Source organism: Lepidothrix coronata, unplaced genomic scaffold (genome assembly GCF_001604755.1).
Source record: "Lepidothrix coronata isolate B3197 unplaced genomic scaffold, Lepidothrix_coronata-1.0 Scaffold1, whole genome shotgun sequence".
Taxonomy (NCBI): domain Eukaryota; kingdom Metazoa; phylum Chordata; class Aves; order Passeriformes; family Pipridae; genus Lepidothrix; species Lepidothrix coronata.
In genome coordinates, this window is record NW_016690181.1 from 4,724,568 (window position 1) to 4,745,684 (window position 21,117).

Here is a 21,117-nt window from a genome sequence, read left to right on the forward strand (position 1 = left end):
TTTTCCTTAAAAAGAAAAAAATAAAATGCTGAATTTATAGCACATGTTGTAGGGTTTGGAGTTTGGTTTGGTTTTGGTTTGTTTTTTTTTTAAAATTTATTTCCCAGATCTGAATTATTCTCCCCTCCTTTACACAACTGAATTCACAATTTTTAAATTTTTTTTTAAAATATTTTAGTACTCAGAATATTCAGACTATCTTTAAGATCACTTGAAGGAGGGATCTCAGTTCTCCAGACAGAGATCTTTTTTTTTTTTTTGTAAAGACTTGATTTGATTTGTTGCAAATTTACTGAAAATTTTATTTAAAGTTAGATGTGAGAGGAACAGAATTTATATTGATGCTCAAATATCAGTATTCTTGCATCTTATCCGAAACTAACTTTCATTCTAGAGATTCTATGGAAAACCTTTTTGGAATTTAGAAGTATGTCTGGAGGCATGCAAGCATGAATGTGTACAGCGAAGCACTGTATTTTACAGCAAGAAAAGCTTTTGTTGATTATGTTGTTGTGTTGTCCACATATATAAAAATATTTATTAGTTTGTACTTTTAAACATAACATTCATATAATGTAGGCATTTGCCTCCTGTGTTATGGTTTCTTGGTTTGTGGAAGTGAAGTATATTATTTTATAGAGAGTACATGCAGATTAAAATTCTCTCCTTTGTTTATCTGCTCCTTTGTTTATGTGGTCAGCTAGTCTGGGAAGTAGTCCATTAATAAGCATTTATTTTATTCTATACCATGTAGGCAGGTGGAAATTTTCTTTTGTTGGATGACATCCATGCTTATTGTAACAGAACTAACAAACTTGGAAAAATGCCAAAGGAAAATACATTCCAACACTGAAAATCATGTTGATGAAATGTAAACTCTGAGTCCAAATGTTGGCTTATTCTGACAGATTCACAAATGAGAAAGTAATTTAAAATCTTGAAGGTATTCTATTTTACATTAGGATAGTGAAATATGTTCAATAACTGTTCACGTTCACAGTGAAAAATTCACATAAAATTTTCATGGAGCTGCAGCTTACTCATCCATTTTAATATGAGATGTATTATAGCAGAATGGCTCGTGTGATTTATGACATTTGTCAGTTTTTCAGGAAAAAAAGTGCGCCTTTGTGCGTATCTTGTCTTCAGCTTCACTTTTTCATCCATCCTTACAGAACCCGAAGGATTGCAGCAAAGCTAAGAAACTTGTGTGTAATATCAACAAAGGCTGTGGCTATGGTTGTCAACTTCATCATGTAGTTTACTGCTTCATGATCGCTTACGGCACTCAGCGAACCCTTATTTTGGAGTCCCAGAATTGGCGCTATGCTACCGGTGGCTGGGAGACTGTATTTAGGCCCGTGAGCGAGACATGTACTGACAGATCAGGTTCCACCACTGGACACTGGTCAGGTAAGACTTAATAACTCAAATAATTTCTCCTTGTTTTTTGCAGGTTCAGTCACGCAGAATTGTTTTGTTATTTCTTTAGTGTTACGTGGAGCATAATAACTATGAGTGCAGTTGTATATGTAAGCATCTTATTTCTGCATTTTATTGAAAAAAAATTTTCTTTATTAAGATATCTCTGCTTTGGCAGAGTATTTTTAATTCAAAAGTTTTGTATTTCAGATTTAAATTATAATCCTTCAGCAGTCTGCCACTGTGTTGTGTGCCAGATATTAATCCAATTTTATGGGAAGAGAGTATTAAATAGAGGCTGTTGTTGATAAACTTTTAACAAAATAAAGCATGTTTCAAATATCAAGCAAAATAGATATAAAGAAAATAGTATCTAGTAGTCATTCACACACCAACAAAGTAATGAAATAGTTGAAATAATTCTTAATAAGCTGAACAGATGCAGAATACGGGTTGTAAAAACAGCGGCAATGTTAAAAATGCATTTTATTTGTAGGTCAGGAAATTGATCCATTTTCATACCAGGTTGAACAATTTGCCTAGAATAAGTAGATGAGCATTGATGTTTGGAGGATCAGATATCTTTGTTTCTTTCAAAGTAAGCAGCATTCATTTTAAATTACATCTTTTTCCATGTGCTTGATAGTCAAAACATATCAACATCAGTCTTTTCAGTAGTACACTGCATACCCAGTGCATATGGAATCTTAAAGAATGTAACTATTAAGGTTTTACAGATCTGAAATTAGGTTACTCAGATTTAGAAAATCCAATTTACAGATTGTGTGTAAACTTACTTGTGTGTTTACACATTGAAACGATATTTGCCCATTGAAATAACATCTGTTCTTCAAAGCTTCAAGATGCTACCAAACTTCGCTTTGAGAGTTCTAGTGGATTTTGTGAATGAGATTTTTTTCCAAAAGATATTTCTTAGAAATGGTTGAATGTTTTATAAAAGCAACTAGAGATGGAAGACTGATACTGAGATTTCCAGATGAAGTTTTATTCTTGTTTGGCAAAGTTAGCAAGTGAAACTACCATCTGGGCATGGTTCTCAGCAGACTATGTGACTCCAGAATTTAGATGCAGGCAGTTTTGTGAGCAACTCTTTAGCATAATAAGCTGGAAAACAGTGTTCTGGAGCACTGATGCACACGTGGCTTTAAAAGACTAGATATTTTTATGAAAATCTGTTAAAATAGATCATGATTTGCTGCAATATGGACTCTTGCTGGTAAAAGTACAAATAATGTTTCACTTTAGCTCCCTACAGTTTTGTTTTGTTGTTTTGTTTTTTTTTTTTTCCAATGAGTTTTTCTATCAGGATGAATAGTTTGAAGGCTGAATGCATGAAATATGTTTATGTGATCATTTTTTTTTCTAATAACGAATGCCACTAATCTGAGTTTTGATGTTCTAGAGCTAGAAGACATTCAGCTATGAAAGAAGATCTTTCTAGAGTTAGCCTACTGACTAACCACACACACTATAAACTGTGTTAAATTCTAATCTTCTGTAATGGCATGATCATTGAGGAAGAATGATACTGACGATCAATCTCTTTTACTAGTTTCCATGTGGCTTCAGTAGGAATCTACACTGGATACTTAATTGCTGGAAAATTTGAAAGACATTCTATCTTGCTGAAGGTTTCTCTATGTTTTTTATGTCTCCCTAAATTTATATAGATTTTTATTTACTTATATATTTATTTATTTTATTCCCTGTATCTTTACAGGGACAAAATAAGTCTGAAATTCTTGACTTTAGTTAGCAGCAGCTTTTCTGCAAAACCACACCTTTAATTTTTCTTTTCCTCCACAAATTCTCAAGTCAGTGGTGTATTTTTTAGATTTTCAAAATAAATGTATAAAAATGCATTGACATGTATAAATTTCCATTTCAGTGTTTCTCCTATGTAGTGTACTTACTATGCTGTGTATAGGGATTTTTAATAAAAATTGTTTTTTAATTATGTTTCGAAAGTATTCATACAAGTGAATAATTTAAGAAGATTTCAATCTAAATTATAGAAACAGGCAAAAAGTCAGAAAAGTATATAATCTAAAAGAGTTGCTTTCATGTAATTTGCAGACCTGAATAGATAATAGTTCAGTAAAGTGTGGTTCATGACAAAATTGTTTAAATCTGTACATTTATCTTTCTTCTTTTTAATTAAATTGCCTCTACTTGACACTTTTATTTTAGTTTTATTAGCAGCACAAAATTTGGAAGTTTCTGAAATTTATCTTCAGAGAAACAATTTAGATATTACTATCTTCTACAAAGAATTAAGAAGCTTATATAAGCTGAGAATACATATATTTCTGAAATTTTGTTTGTTCAGTCCTCTCCTAACTAGGCATAAAAGCTAAGCTTGGTTTTGGAATTTGGAAAGTAGGGTGAATTTAAATAAGCAAGCTGATATTAATCTGATATCAGAAGATTAGTAAAGCATATTCTCATCTGTGCGGAGAATTAGAGATCATCTCAGCTCGTGTCATGTCTGGCAGGAATTGTTCTTTGTGTTTGACATGGCATTTCTATAATCAAGTTCAGCGTTTCTAGTTTAAGCATATTGAAAGATTGAGAATTCTATCACAGGTTTTTGTAAATAGAGGAGTTATTTCACACCATGGCATAATTTCTCATTTTCCTTTGTTTCAGTCATACAGTCATTCTAGAGAAAAAAAAAAATCTTAATAAGAGATGATGGTATGCATGCTCTTTTTAATTTTAAAATTCTGTCTTGCCTGTAATTGCATCTTGTAGTTAATTTTTCCTTTGATATCAATGGTCAAACTGTTCATTAATAATTTAGGTAGGAATTTTTATAAGAAGCATGAATGATTTCTTAGTAATAAGAGCCAAAATATAGGGAACTTGTGAAGACATATTTATAATGAAATTTTTGATTAATGGTCTTTAAAATAATTATTTAGTCAGGTCATAACGTTCTGTTGTCATTGCAACATGCTAAAACAGAGGAGGCCTCTTCTTTTAATTTTTTAGTTGCTGATTTATGATGTTACAGTGGCATTCCCTGATAATACATTGAAAGAGGACTATAAAATAACTAGATAAAAAAATGGAATTGTACAATAAATGGAAAAAGAAAACAGATTAAGAGAAAGGACAGATTAATGTACAGTTAGAACTTATATCTGCATTTCTTGGGATGTGCAAATAAAGAAGCCATCTACATGCTTTAAATAACAGTATGTACTCCTTCCCATTAGGCCTACAAGCCACTAAGATGAAAGATAACTTGAAAAAGGAAACCTGAAACAAAGTTTCCTGCAGTTACCCTTGAATATTGATTTTGCTGCCTCTAGCTATGGTTTGATGAATTAATGCTTTTAAGGAAGGGATACCCAGAGGGGAAAAAAATGGCAGAACTCTTCATTTGTTGGTAGTGCCAGCTTTTAAGTATTAATTGAACTATAATCTTAAAATATGAATTAACTAATATGTTTATATGTATAATTCAAGAAAGAGGATGCTGTGGGTACACAAAATGAATTTTTAATTTATTAAAGCCTATCAGGCAACAGTATCAAAAGGACTAAATAAAAATTGCAAAATCAAAGCATAAAAAGTCGTGCAGAATTAATTGCAATAAATAAAACTTTCATTCCATGAACTAGATATTCCTTGAGAGTAGTTTTTCTTTTATGCAAATCAGATGAATATTTAGTATTGACCTAAAAAAATCCTTTAACTTGCATACAATTGTATGAGTTATGTTTTGCTCCCACGTTTCAATCTTCTTTATAAAATCCTGCAGAAAAAAATGGATCAATTTCTATTTCTATTTCTTAATATAATTTTTATACACGGACTTTCATTATTTATATTTTAATTCAAGCAAATTCCATTTCTGTGAAGCATACTGGAGAACGGTGATTTGAGAGAACAGAGTTGTAACAGCAATGTCTGTATTTTCCCTTTTTTTCAGTTGTGTTAATCTTGAAATCAAGCTACTGATACTGTGTAGATGTTTTTGTCCTCAAGGTGCCTTGTAGGATACTCTGTAGAAAGACATTTGTATGTGTAAAGATATGAATATGTTTAGGAAGTGGTAACTCTTAGAAGAACCTTGGAATTTTAATGAGATAGGTCTAAGTTTTCAGAGCAATGCAGTAGCCTAAGGGAGCAAAATGTGATCCTTATTCATGTCTAAGTGGAGGTTATTGAATAATAGCAAGAAGTTGGTTTTGCCTTGCAGAGCAATGACAGGCTGCAGGAACTGTCTAGTTCTGTTATCTGGCCTTCATAAGGGATATTGATAAATATGAAAGGATTCTGAGGAAGACCTGCTCTGATTCAAGGCCACAAAAATCTGCTTCACAATAGGAGATTAAAGAATATAATTCCATTCTAAAATGAAGCAAGTTTTAAAAGCTGGTCCTGCCACTTCTATATGGGAAATATTTCTACTTTTAGACAAAGATGTAGCTGGACAGTTGGAAATGAGGTCTGTTTTTTAACAACAACTTGCTCCTGCTGTTGACCCCTGTTGAAAACCTGTCCAGAAGCAGAAAAGCTTGCATGATCTGAAATTAGAATTACAGGAGATGCAGTCATTTCTTGAAACTAGTTTTATTTATTTTGGGGTTTTTTTTACATAGATGAATGTTTGCCTTTGTTTTTTTCAGTGGATCTGGGGGTTTTTTTGTGTGTTTGTTTTGTAGCAATACTTTTAATATTGTCTTACAATTTGTGACATGAAGTTCCTTTGTGCAATCCCAAATCTGCCATATTAAACTAAATTAATTTGTATTTTAATAACTTCTTCATAAAATACATCTGTGTGCTCTTTCATGCTCTAATCAATCAATCCCACCCATTGAATGGTGATTGTAATTAAACCATTTACATAGGCTAAGTGTACTATTGGTTCTCATTTAATTGTATGAGGAATTATAGCAAGTCTATTCTTGATGAAGGAATGGTGTTCTTGGAGGTTGTTTTACATGTCAGCAGCATTTTTAGCAGGATGGGAGAAAAATGGGGAATACTTTCCTTTAAATACAGCTATTGTTAAGTAAATTTTCTGGTGGCAGAAGTGCGAATGTATGTATTTCTTTAATGTTTGGTGTATATAATTGTGCTATCTATCCAATCATGTTCAAGAAGCAAATATGTGGGGATTTTATACAATGAGTTCTCCTTATGTCATTGTTAATTTAGATTAAGATTTGATGTCTGTATAGAAGGCAATTGACTGATAATAGTTCAGTGCATGGGCAGGACCATAAGGAGACTAGCAAACACGTTGTTCAGTGAGAATTGTTTAAGTGTGTTGAAGTGAATGAAGGTAATCTAAATGTGACCACTGAAATAATTATTTTCCAAGTAGCAGGGACTTACTTCCCTACATTTCTTGATAAGGAGAAGCTGAAACACTGCTGGTTCTTTGTAGACTTAGAAATCTATGGAGAGCATGGAGTGGGAGAAAAGGATTCTTGGCTTTGTTCTATGCGGTGGTACTAATAATTGTTCACATATTTGATCACAGATTTTATGCTGTTCATATGAAATATTACCTTTGAAGCATGACTTTGCTATTTTCCTAGAAGACTGATGTTGCCCCCAGTGTAGCAGCAAAACTGATGCTAGTAGGTTAGTGATTAAGGGCAAACTTTTCTCATGAGCATTAAATCATAGATGCTAAATTACAGATTGGTAAACAAAGTTTCCATTATAAACTGTAAAAAAGGTTTTTCGCTTAACTGTCAACCTTCTTGTAAGCAAAATAGCTACAAATTGGACTAATTTTAGAGTTTATTTGATTTAAAAAACAAACTCGAAAAGTTGTACTGCAGCATGCACAGTAGGGAAGAATATTAGTGTGCTTTGTGTTTAAATGAAAAAAAATCCTTTTTTTTGAATATAAAAAGACAGCATGAGGTAAATTGAGAGTAAAATTACCTTAGAAGTATATTAGGTCTCAAGCAATCTTTACAAAGTTTCACATGTTAATCTGAGTTCTTTGTTTGGCTGCATAAGTTTCAATCCAAACTGAAGCATTCTTAGATTTTTGGGGACTTATAACCTGCATTCAAGTTTCAAATTACTTTCTCATGTATTACACTGGTCATTACAGCATACTGGTTAAGTAATATTACCTGTTTTTAAGTAATCTTTAAACAGGGGTACTCTGAACTGCCAGCTGTGGAGTTGAATTCCAGTCTTGCAAATATTTCATCCAAACCTTTCCTATGTCTTGAAAATGGCTAGCACCATTTCCAGGTAGAAGACATCCCAGAGCACCTCCAGCACTATGAGTTATCACCCTGATAATGTGTCGTTTATTACGGGGGGTTGTTCTTTCTATTAATGCAGGGACTATTAATTCTGTATAGAGAGGCTGTAGTGCAAGGCTGGACATTTCATTTGTTTCAGTATAACTTCACCAAGTCCTAAAAAGATTTTGTCTTTTTGCATTTGAGTAATGAATTAAAAAAACTACCTAAAAATTTCAGCTAATTCTCAAGATATATTTTTTGAATAGATTCAGAATGTCACAAAGAAAAGATGCTTGTAGGCAAATGGTTCTGAAACAGTTTTTCCACCATGTGAAATAGCTGAAAGCTATACTAAGGCTTTTAAGGCAGAAGTATTTCTTGCATTTTATATTTCTGTTTCTCAATCTTTAGGCCATCAGCCCACTGATTTTTTTCTAGTGTTGTGAAAAGATAAAAAATTTGAAAAGCTGCATTTTTATTGCATTGGTTTCCTACCCATATGGGAAGACACACATTTATTTTGTTAACATTTCATATGAAGCAATAAATATGTAATATTCAAAGAAAAATATTTACTATAATATCATATTTTTGGCATTGCATGTTCATAAATGCCATTGTGTTAATGTTCCTTTTTCTGCTATTTACTATTACATAAATACTTGACAAACCTCAACACCATAGGTATTTTGTTTGCAAGTACTCTTAATTCCTGTAAGAAATGGTAGTGGGTTTAAATTTCCAGTAGTATGCAAATTAATAATAGTTTATTACTGTAATAGTTATGGAGGAAACATTATATGTGATTTATCCTGGGTTTTTTATTAATACTTCCATTACATTTTCCCCTATGACTGAAGACTAGAAAAACTTCCTTTTCCATTATTGCAAAGTTACACTCTTGATTTTTGTTGGTAGACCATATGATGTAAAATGCATCCCTGTTTCTTTCAGATGCATTGTTAGGGTGATGTGTGCCTCACTGCTATGAATCTCAAACAACGTAGCAGTTTTATTGTCTCCTGTTTGATTTATGGCTAACTAAAATGTCTTTCTGTGTACTCATACCTTGAGAGTTTTGTTCCATTTAGACTTGCATATGGAGGTACTTTTACTAATTGATTGAAAGATGAATCTTCCAAGTGTTCATATTAGGACAACACAAAATTGGGAGTTATAAACCACTAGCTCAAAAACACAGTAAATGTCTTATCTAAACTGGGAGCACTCCTCCAATAGACACGTGGACAACCAAGTGCAAATATTAACTCCATTCTCATGACCTGTTGCAAACTTCTAGGTCATGAGATATAAAATATTGTCTGCATGTTGTCTTGTTTTTGATGTGCTTATACATGCTTGTTACAGGCTCAGATGTATGTCCAATGAGCATATGCATGCAAGAGATAAGTCCCTGAAGATGTTGAAGGATTATTATAAAAGTAGTCTATCTTGTGTTCCAGAAAAGATAACCTAATATACAAAGCAAGTATTTGGAAGAATTTTCAAGTATACAGTAGTTAACAATAGACTGAAATAGAGAATAAGCTTCAGTGGAATTATTTGAAATCAAATCCAAAATCAGTCTTTCTTCAATATTGCTGTAAAGGTCTTTTTTTTATGTTTTCCTAAGTAATTTCAGCTATCCTTATGTAAGATCTTACTTTTAAATCAACTGTGGTTACTGTTTACTTGAGTGACTAAACTTGGATAACATGGCAAAACCCCTTTTCATTTACAAAAGTGTATTTCCCTCTACAAATACATTGTATGATATTTTCTGGTAGCTAGGGAATTGAAACTCCTCTTAGGCAGGTACCCCTTTTGATATAGGCTTTTTAGATGAAATAAGGCACTGTTCAAAAGCAGTTTAAATATATAAAGATAAAAGGAAAAATAAATTACTAGTAAGCTTCTTGATTTTTTCTTAGTTTAATAGTCTGCTGACTGTTATATGAAGTCAATTTGTGCAGTCAGTTCATCTGTAAACTTTCCAGCTGTCATGCTGCGTATCTAAACAATTGAGGAAGGGAAAAATCTTTACTTTTTGATGTTCTCTCAAAGTGATGTGGCAATTGCCACAAAAAACTTCCAATAAGTTATGAGAAGTTTTCAACAGAGTGAAACAGAAATATAGGTCTTTATAATACACCTCTCCTGAGCTTGCTAAAAAGGGAATGGAGGCTCTAAAGGCTTCAGTAGGTGCTACTGCCTTAGTTTTGTTAGAGACAGAGCTATTTCAAATGCAGAAATCGTTACACTCAGTTCAGGCTTCCGTTAAGTCCAAAAGGGAAAGCATTTACTGAAATCTCATCATGTGTTAAGACAGTAAGAGCACTGTCTATCTTTACATTGTGGTTTTGATTATGGGTAGGATTTTTAAAGAACCAGAATGACATGAGAAGATAAATACTGTTGAAAGCCACATGTGTTACAAAGACATGTTGGTAGTTCAGGAACTCTGGAAGTTAGGGGTTTCTGCAGGAGCAGAAAGACTGTTGTTACACTTTTACTTTTTAGGAGGGAACTGATAAAATAGTATCTTTGTCAGAGAAGTATTTTAGGCAAGTGTCTTGTGAGAGCGAAAGTTTTGTTGTCATGCTTTATCTTTCTATCTGCTCTTTTTCTTTTTAATCCTAACTTAGTGCAAGTTCTGAATGTTGGATAAATTTTGGCCAAATTTGACCAAAGAAATAGGTCTTGTTAAGGTCACTCAGAAGTCCTCAAATTGGATAGACTGTGTACGGAAGTCAATATTCGGGCCTGCAAATGAGAAGCAGTGACGGATCACAGGTGTCACTTTTCGAAAGGCAAACAGTACAGAGAGTGGTAAGAGACATAAGAGTGAGTATAGTTGCAAGAGTTGTGCAAGAGAGAAGAGGAAAGGATTCAGGAAAAAAGCCTTGGGAGTGCTGGATTGAAAAAAGTAATGAAAGGCATGTTGGCATCTTAGAAAACAGTTTTGTGTATTCGTTCCTGAAGCTATTGAGAATCAACCTCTTGGGATGATAAATGGAACAACACTCTTCATATGGCATATGAAACCTAGGGAAAAAAGGACTGTATTTTCAGTTTCTTTAAATCAGAATTACCCCAAATTTATTCAACACCTGCCTACCTTAAAAGGTTTGGTTACGTAAAGGATGATTAAAAAATTAGTAAGTGGAACACTAGTGAGAAAGTAATCAGAGACTAAGCTCAAAAATTTTGTATTAAAAATTGTACAAAGCAAAACCCTAGAGAAAAAACATTTAGATATATGAGTGATATTTTACACTGAGTACTTTAGAAGAAAAAATAGGATTTTTATCTCATGTCAATTCCATTTTATAATTCAACTATAGCGTAAAGTTCTTGTGAGGTAACTTTATTAAGGTTTGGAAATCCCCAAAAGATAGTTGTAGTAGATGTAGTTAGCATCACAGAACAGATAAAAGCCTACTTTTTCTTTCTTCTGAACTAGTTGACAATTCATAAGTAGCATAACACACCATAACTTTGTATAGTTTTCATTTTTTACCTTATCTGATTTGTGAAGAAAAGCATTAAGATATCATTGATGAACCCTGGACCTGCTGTCTTTGCATTAAGTAACAGTAGCCAGCAAGACAACAAGGAGCCTTGTGAGAATTCAGTATAGTCTGAATGCTAATCAAACAGCATTCTTAGCACTCTGACATATCTCGTGGTTGAATTAGGAATTGTTCATTTGGGTAAGGTTTCAAATTGGCAGTCTGTCTTTCAAGTTGTAGAGCTTGGTTAAGTAGATCTGTGATTAGTCTATGCAAGTTTATGTCAGCTTAAATAAGTATATTATAGAAACAGAAAAGCAGTGAAGCGATTCCATTTGTACATGAGTTTATTCAGTTGTGTTTCTAGCGACAGAAATAGAAATTAAATTGCAGTTCTCATTTACAAGACAGGACTGTCCTTAGCATGGTATTCCTTGGCATACATTTAAGGACAACTTCTTAAAAAAATACTTCAAAATCAGCTGGTGAATTTTTAAATAATAGGAGAATAAATGATCAAACAGGTTTTCAGTTAACATTAACTAACAGTAGTGATTGCATGGCAAAATGTCAGCCTCCTTTCAAGTAAGAAAGTAGTGAACACCCAACGAAAATGCCCATCCAAGTGCAAGTATGAGCCAGTGTTCAGATAGCAGGAAGTAAGGTTAGCTAAAATGACAAAATTCCAAAGGCTTTTGTGACAAACCAACATTTTTCAGGTGTCAAAGAAATTGATATGAAAGATACAAATAGCAAAAAGTTCTAAATGGGCTTTAAACGTGAAGGACAAAAATTAAATTTGAAAACCAGACAGATAGTAAGGTTATGCCAAATCATGAAAAATCCTGTAAGTCCTGAGGGCTATAAAGTGATTAAGGCACATTGGAATACTGCAGAGGAGCAAAGTTATGCTTTTTATAACACATGGAACTCATTTCAGTATTTAAAAAGTAATCGATGGGACTCCTGGAAATTGAAACTGTAATTCTGATGTATTAGTGGTGAACATATCCAAAAAATTGTAATAAATAAGAACTAGATGGTGCAACTGGCATGGGTCATTTGAATAAAAATCAACTTCTATACAGTCCATGATCTTCCTCCAGAACACGTTGTTGGGGTAAGAGTGAGTGTTCTCAGTATTTTAGTACTTTATGACTATTGCAAACACATTCAATCTTTTGGTTACTCAGTGAAGCAAAAATGAATTAAGTTGCAGAACTTTGGAGGACAATTATTTAGGTTAATCCAAACTGAAAAAAAGTACCTGGAATCATGAAAGTTAAACAAGCTATAAATAGAATTATTGTGACAAACTTTGGCAACTGTAAAAGCAAAATAAATCACAGCAGAATAAGTAATTTAAAATATTGCTGACATGTAAATGACGTGTAACTACTCTAGAGTTATCTCCCAACTTAAATAATTCTACGATTCTGTGTTCAAACGTCAAAGTTGGACCAACAGTGAGCAGGGAATTGGACCTAACTGACATGATAATGCTGTGATTTGAACTACCAACATGAGAAAAAGATACAAGCATTAGTAAGGATTATTACCTTTATGCCTTATCTATTAACAAAATACAGCTGAGAAGTTGAAAAACTCAAATATTTTACAAATTAGAGAGTATTTAGCTAAAAACTGAAGAAATGTGTGCGTAAGAAGTTCATTCTGTATTTTTAACTCTGCTTCACTATCTTCAGTTGAACGGATACAGTTCCAATGAATCAGGAACGTGACTTAATTGTTTTCTAATGTATCTGCTTGCCTATTGATCTGACTGAGTTTTGGTTATCTCCTCTATCATTGATTTTGATTGCAGCTTGTTTTCGAGTCAACTAAAACAATATCCTGCTATCCAAAAACGGATAACAGTTTTTTAAACTACGTCTGTTGAAAACAGGACAATATTAGGAATCTTTCCACAAACACTGCACAAAAAAAAAAAAGTAATCAGTAGGATAAGAAAGCTGTCACTTGCCTATATGGCTGTTGCAGAGAGTTGTTTACTTCTTAGGGTTACTAAAGAGCTACTCTTAACAGGTTTTGTCCGAGAGAAAGTTGCTGTAAGGTTTCCTTTTACTGCATCTGCTCTCCCATACTTTTAAAAGTAAGTGAAGACTACCAGGAAGTTCTTCCTTCATTGTTCAAAATGATGATAAAGGTAATAAAATTTAGAGAGTTATCATAAAGTTTTCCTGAATTGTACACATATCTGTGTGTTTGATTATGGAGATGTTAATTTTATGTAAAGCATTAATAAAATAGAACATCATTGCAAATAGCCATGACCATATTTACCATTTGATTTTTAATTTTTTTTAAAAAAGACATGTTATATGCATTGTTTCAACACACTACTGTGTGTCATGAATATTTTGTCATCAGTAACTGTTAACCGTAATCCTGAAGCATGAGGGGCTTCTGTAACCATTTCAAAATGTCTGATTATAATATCAACACATCCCTTGATTTGTAGTTGAGAATATTTCATTTTATGACTTTCCATTTGTTACCCATACTTTCAGTAATAGTTCTGTTATTTGGTTCCATATTGTATAGTTTTACAAAGTAAGGAACTCTTAATCTCTGTGAAATAACCATATTACATTTTCAGTTCCTTCTCAGAAAGGAGTTATTCCTACCTCAAACAGCGCTTGCTAACACTCAACCTAGTAGTTATTTTGAACAATCAGATTGTTTGTTTTTCCTTAATGAAATACATTTTGGTTGTTTCTGATTTTGGTTTGCAACAAGTGTTGAAGTCTCATTACTGTCAAACAGCCTATCACATACAGTTGAAAGCTGAAATCTGATTTTTTTTTTTTAACAATCTTCTTTGATAGTCTTGTGATTTTGTTATATTTTAATATAGTTTGCTATATATGCTCAGAGCTTTCCTAATTATTTCTGGCCAATCTTGTTTTCTTCAAAACCTTAAGACAGCCTGTGGAAATTTTTAGAAGCACACTCTTATCCTTTAAATAGGATGAAAAAAATGTATTGGCTTGAAATTGGGTCAGAATTGGTCTTCTCAGGGTCAGAATGTCAAATAGTAGATTAGATTGCTCAATCAGCTTTATCACTAGCAAGATTTTCCAAATGACTGTCTTTACACATCAGTGTATTTTTTCAGTGACATAATGAAGTTTAAAAGCTAGTCAGTGATACTGTACTTAACAAAAATCCACCTTTTTATATGCATATTGCATCTGTGCTTTTTCCCCCTGTAAGGTTTGCAGTGAATTTCCTTCTCTTACTTAAAATTGGAGTATCTTCTTTCTTCTCTTGGCTAAGATTGATGTTGCTTCTTTTACCACCCTCTTCCTTCCCACACTGTCAGTTGAGGGGGAAAGGGTAAAATAATGGAACCTCTAACATTCTTTCATACCATTCCCAAGCTAAGTATTTCTTGTTTAAACTTCTGCCTGATAGTTCACATCTGCACTTGCACTTCCGTGGCTTCATGATGCTTTTCTTTATTGCAGCTTTCTGAAGTCATACTAATAAAATATTATCCATCATCTTGTAAGAAGACTTAAAGCTCAGTATTTTTACTAAATTTATGAACTTTTATTAAATCTTGTCCTGTATGTGTGATATAATAGATGATAAAAATAGGAATTGGTTTCTTGAATTAAAAAGGATCATCCATACCTGTAGTACATATTCTATGGGAAATTCTTCTAAAAAATTCCCCTTACAGTGATATACAGTGCAGTGATGAAATATTGAATAGGAATCTAGATTTTCCAAATCTAGTAGAAATTAATTGAAAATATACCTAAGAATAACAAACATTTCTTATTTAAATAGCCATATCTCAGAGAGTTACTGCTGAATTTTGACTAGTGTTGGTAGGCTCATGGGTGTTAATGTAGCATTCTGGCAATGTATGACTTAATCATGCAATTATCATACTACTAAGACTTTGTCCCAAGTATGCTGAAATGAGTTAATGTGAACGTGTTCTAACCTTTGGGATTTTTAACTGTTCTTAAGCTCTTAAACTAATTATTCCTGCCCTGAATTGATTTTTTTGGCCATAAGATTTACTTCATCATCAACAGCTATATGAGTTTGATTTGCTTATATTTAAAGCAGTTTTCTTTCCTAGCTGGTGAGCACTAAAGGGAGAACTAACCATCTTTGCCAGTAAACACTGCAAACAACAAAAACATTATTTTGGAGCAAATGAGCACAGTGGAAATATTACCTGAAATGTTCAGTGCTTCAAAAATGTAATGTTTTGTTTTATGTTGTCATGTATTATAATTTATTTCAGTATATGAACATAGCTTTGAATTATCAATTATGTAGATGTTTGTGTTCATGTAATTTGTAAAAACTCTTAAATAATGTTTAGTAACTCTTAAGCCCTTCTAAAGCATCCATCCCATACTATAGTTAGTATTTAAAAGATAACAAATTCTTACCTGGATGTACCTCACATGCTTATACATTGCTTGTGCTTGTGTTTTTCTTGATCTATTTAATTTGCTGCTTATCTTCATAGTTTAAATTCTTGAAGCCAGGAATTGTCTTTCTTTTCTTCTATCAACAGAATAGCTAATTCAGTGGTTGTAATGATGTCTGAAATGCCGAGATTTACTCCAATAAAATGTATTCAAGAGAACAGCAGAGCTGTAGTTATTTTTTTAACAATTTCTTATGCCTCAAAATATTTCTTTGTTTAATTTTTAACAATTAATTGAATTTTAGACATTTTAGATAATAAGTCTGTCCAAGTAAGCCTTACCACACAGTAATGGTGTAGTTGTATATTAAAAGGTATGAATATGTAAAGCAGAACACATTTTGTATTTTATTAATTACCAACTGCTAATTCAAGGACCTTCAATTTTGTTCTACTTAAGTGCATTGTTAGATACAGTTCATATATAAGTCCAATCTAGAGCTATGATTCTTATTAGATTTTTTTAATGCTGTTTTGAAAAAGTAGAACAAGGGTTAGGTAGTCTTTTTGAAGTTGAAGATACAGATTAGCTGATATGTTTGGGATATTGTTTGCCAATGGTAAAGTTTATTAATAAAGTAAACTACTTGACTCATCCTAGTATGTATTTTAAAACAGGTGAGGCTAATGATAAGGATGTTCAGGTGGTGGAACTTCCCATTGTTGACAGCTTACACCCACGGCCACCTTATTTACCCTTGGCTGTCCCTGAAGACTTGGCTGATAGACTAATTCGTGTACATGGGGATCCTGCAGTGTGGTGGGTTTCACAGTTTGTGAAATACTTGATTCGTCCACAGCCTTGGCTAGAAAAAGAAATAGAGGAAGCCACAAGGAAACTTGGTTTCAAACATCCAGTGATCGGGTGGGTATTTAGTTTTCTTTTTAACTCTCTGTGCTTTAATATGTGTATGTAGTGATTTCTGTTCAGGAAAAACTATTTTATGATGATTATCTAAGAGCCTCAAGTATTTTGTAGGGAGAGATGTAGAGATTTCTAGATGAAGCTATTATTTTTTAACTGTGCATAATACAAATTGATTACAAGTACTCCTTCAGCATACTTGTCTACCTGCAGTTGGACTGATATATAAAAGGCATCTCAATAGAAGATTTTTTAACATGTCCTTTCACATCTGGTAATACAGAATTTTGTTGATTTAATTGCCTTACAGCAAGTAAAGACCCAGACACTTTACTGTCTGGGTCTTCTTTTTAAGTGCCTATAGCTTTTTCATTTGAGGAAAAGAGGCTAGGCCTACATTTTGCATGCCACAATCCACAACTAATTTTATCACATATGGACATGGTATGTGCCTTTTGCTTCCTTGCTGATTTTTTCACAGGTGTTGTTTCTCAGTGGTAATTGGAATGGAATGGTCTGTATGGGGAGATATGGGGAGAAGGAAGGAAAGCACCTGTGGGCAATAAAGAGCAGCTTGTGGAAGAAAGGTTTTGCTGTCATGTAACATGAAAAATGTTGCTGCTGCTGTACTAGAGTCTGCAACTACTGCTTCCTTTGCCAGAATTTTCCTTCAAGCCTTAAACTTTTTTTTTGAGGAGTACACAGTAGACTTGTCCAAATGTTAGTCAGCTTTTGACCATCGAGTTGGTAGACCCCTTCACCACAGGTGTATATGAAGACTTGTTAGGTTTCAAGAAGGTTTAAAAGAAACATTTATAACAACCGTCATTCAAACCATGCATTGTAGTTGGTGTCCCGATATATCCATGATGGAAATATTTCTGGTTTCCTTTTGAGCTGTATTGATCAAGCATTATCTAGCTACAACAGATAACCTTCTGCACAGAAGAAACACCTCGTATGCTGTAATTCAATGTCCTTCGTTCTTTTCCTTCAGTTACCTTGTGTCTTCTTTTCAAGATTACTTTATTGCTTTCAAGAACAGACTGACAGCTAACTTCATGCTGTCACTGTCTTGATAAACGTGGATGACTTTTAATCCTTCCTTATTTTATGTAGGAATTCAATTAGTATGCATTCTAAAAGCACAGGCATGAAACTTAGAGTAAAAATTTCATTTGCTAAAGTGTGTATTGTATTCTACCTCTTCCCAGTGTTCACGTTCGAAGGACAGACAAAGTAGGAACAGAGGCAGCATTTCATCCAATTGAAGAATACATGGTACATGTTGAAGAGCGGTTTGAACTTCTCGCTCGCAGAATGCAAGTTGATAAAAAGAGAGTGTATTTGGCTACAGATGACCCTTCCTTGTTGCAAGAGGCAAAGTCTAAGTAAGATGAATTATGTTTATATTACAGTTTGTTCCTTCTGGTTAGCTTTACAATTTCTGAGTATTGTGCACACCCAAGTTTTAGTATAATTTTTTTCATCCTTTTTTCAGTTCAGATTGCATTTCATTTTCCAGTGATTTTGATTTTCCTCTAAGATATGCTGCTTTTTGATTTTTTTCCCCCAAGTATGCTTTTCAGAGATTAGTGTTAAAAATCTAGAAGGGTTGAGCAAGATACCTGTGACTATTTAAAAACAAAGCAATGCTGTAAAAGGGAGGTAGAAATATAAATATTAAACACACCAAACTTTTTAAAAAACATACATATTAAAAATAAACTATTTAGGAATATTGTAAAACCTGGTTAATATATTAAGAAGTTTCACCTGTCCAAAAAATACCTTTCTGTGAATAGCTGCCAGAGGAATTTTTGTAAGTAGGTTGAAAAGCGTCTGATGACTTTCAGATAGACTTCTATATTGACAACTTAGAAGACTTTCACCCTACATGTTGAATAGTTTTAAAGTTTGTCCTTAACTATATCTGGGATTCTTGACAGTGTCTCTGTCCCTTTTTATCCCCTTTGTCCCCTTCTAGCTCTCTAGAACGTAGATGTGCAGTTTGCATTCATTTACTCCTAATATGGCCTGTATTTACATGTAAATTAGTACTTTTAATTAATGAATACTTCTTAAAATCAAGGTTACTCAATAGTGGCAAGTTTTTGAACTGTTTTATCCTTGGTAGACATTCTTGGAAAAATATATAAGATAACATACTGTGTAACAAATTTTCTTTGGAATATACAAGGTAAGCAGAAAATGTTATTTTCTATTAGAGGAATTTTCTACAGCATTGAAAGTCTCTGTATTTCAACTGTGCTATTTCTATTTTTCTTTCATATCTATAAAGGGCTGCTGTTTAAAGTTATGGTGTTTTATAAAAACTAAATGAACATACACAACTCCAGATGATGGCAACCTAATCCTTCCATTTTTGTATGTGTAGAAGCAAGAACAGTATCAGAAACAATTATAAAATAACACTTAAAGTGCAAATCTAAACAATGAAAAGACAGGTAATACAAAATTGAGGTTATAATATTTAATTCTTTGTACTGTCCTACGTAACTTTAATTAGTTTGTAACATAACAGAATTCACTGTTTCTGTAACAATCGTAGTTGTGCATTTTTTCTTTACTTTTGTTTGCCTTTCAGTTCATAGCACTCTTTGTGAATAATAATGAGATGCTCTACCTATGTAAACATATCATCCCAAATTTTCGATAGCAACAAAAACTAATTGTAGAAGTGTAACGGGTTCAGTAAAACAGTACTGAATTATGTTAAGCATTGCAGCTCAGGTCCATTCCTTATCACAGTCTTACTGCACTATGGTAAGCTACAGCTCAATAGTACAGCATTGATTTTGTTTGTTTTCTTAATGAAAGGCATAGAATCTCTAAGTAGTGGAGAATATTTTATGCGTTACTGCTGAGTTTTCAGGTCAAAGCTTACACTGAAACATAATTTCCTAAGTTGTTCGCACCCTACTGTTGCTTGCAATTGAGCAGAAGGCATTCAAAACTTACAGTGATTTTACAGAAGGCAGGATTTGATGTTTTGGCATTTAAGGGCATCTGAAGGCAGGTTAAGGTCATTTTTTGGCAGTAAAGAAGCTTTTCTTCTTCTTGTGAAATCAACTACAAGTTAGTTTACGCTTCTGACAGAAAAGTCACATTGAACTACCAAGCTTTGATAGAAACAGCTGTCACATTGCAGTAGCTTATGTTGCATTCTTTATTTACTGCAATAATATTAGTAAAGTACTAGATATTATATCTGTCTACATGAGAGTGATTGGCTGTCAGTGTTGTCATTTAAATAATGAAAAATTAGAGCCAACATTCACATGAATAGGCATCTTGTTTCTGTTAAGAGAAGTATTTTAAACTGTTTGTAGTCATGAAAACAGAAATGTTTTCAGGAACTTCCCTTGCAGTCAGATGTCTGCTAACTGCAACTACAGTAGTAAAAATAGTGGAGTCACTACTGTCAGTTTGTAGAGTGTTTTTGTTTGTTTTATTTCCAAAAGAACGAAAGAAGTGGTATATTTTCAGAATTAGGATGATGTAGAACACCTTGAGTAGAGAAGTGTGGTTGAGAGTTCAACAGCTGTAGTGATTATGGGTTAAAGCGTCTGATGGGTTCTGGTAAATAGAGGTCATGGTATTTGTCCTATATAGGTGATGTTTTAGGAATGGTGTAAATTGCTTTTTCTTTGGCTGATTTAATAGTTTTCAAGTGCAGATTTTTGATTGTCTAGTATTTATATTTCTAGTCTATAATACTACTTTACAGTATCTACAGAATACTCTTTAAGGTATTCAAAATAATACAGCTGAATATGCACATAAATTCTTAAGAAACTATATTTAATATATTTCTAGTTTGTATATGAATCTATTTAGGTCTCTTTCTTGTGTATATGAGCACAAAAATTCAACAAATCACATTCTTCCTTCCAGAATGTTTACCTGTAAAGTCATCTGTATTTTTTTTTCTTTTTCACTTTTTATCTACTTCCACAATAGCAGGTTAATGTCTGTGCACTATCTGTAGTTGAGCTATCCCCCCCTGCCCCCAGTCATAGTATGTCTGATATATAGAATTCAGAAGTCCTTCAGACCTGAGAAAACACATTATTTGTTACTCTATCTGTTTACACATATGCTCACAATCTTCTTTCAGAGGAAAGAAAATTTGCAGTGCCTTTTCTGGACACTTCCACAGGCCTAGCAAACTGAGAACAGGAGCTTGGGACTTGCCTTGGTTTGCATCTGCAGTGATAAGCTGTAGTTACACAATTAGTTGATCAGCTTTTAAAACCAATTGAAGCTTGAAATAGTCCCATAGTGCTTGATTTGTATCCTTATCTGAGGCTGGTAGGTGCAGGAAGAAAAGGGTTTTAACTATCTCTTCCCTACCTCCTTCTGATTTCGTGTTTTCCCCTTCTCCTATAAGAAAAAAAAATCCTTCCTGGCCTGTACATAGGTTTCAAGAATCTGTTAGATAGCTTTCAAAGAATTGGGTATTATTTTTTGACATGTGGAGGAGATATACTGCATGTATGTAGTCCGATACAAAGAAAACAGAGTTATGCTGGTTTCCATTCTTTGGATTTTTCTTGGAAC

The 21,117-nt window shown here is 33.2% G+C and overlaps 1 protein-coding gene across 7 annotated transcripts in view; it reads left to right on the forward strand.

The window, feature by feature from the left end:
* FUT8 (fucosyltransferase 8) overlaps nt 1-21,117 on the forward strand; it is a 112,312-nt gene that overhangs the window by 81,646 nt on the left and 9,549 nt on the right. For 6 of the 7 annotated variants that reach the window (XM_017812893.1, XM_017812877.1, XM_017812883.1 and 3 more), the window contains 3 exons: nt 1,176-1,413; nt 16,287-16,533; nt 17,748-17,924. In XM_017812893.1, coding sequence (XP_017668382.1) covers nt 1,176-1,413; nt 16,287-16,533; nt 17,748-17,924 — 662 coding nt within the window. Of the gene's footprint in view, nt 1-1,175; nt 1,414-16,286; nt 16,534-17,747; nt 17,925-18,835; nt 18,944-21,117 lie in introns of those variants that run through there. The other variant, XM_017812921.1, reaches the window with a different exon arrangement.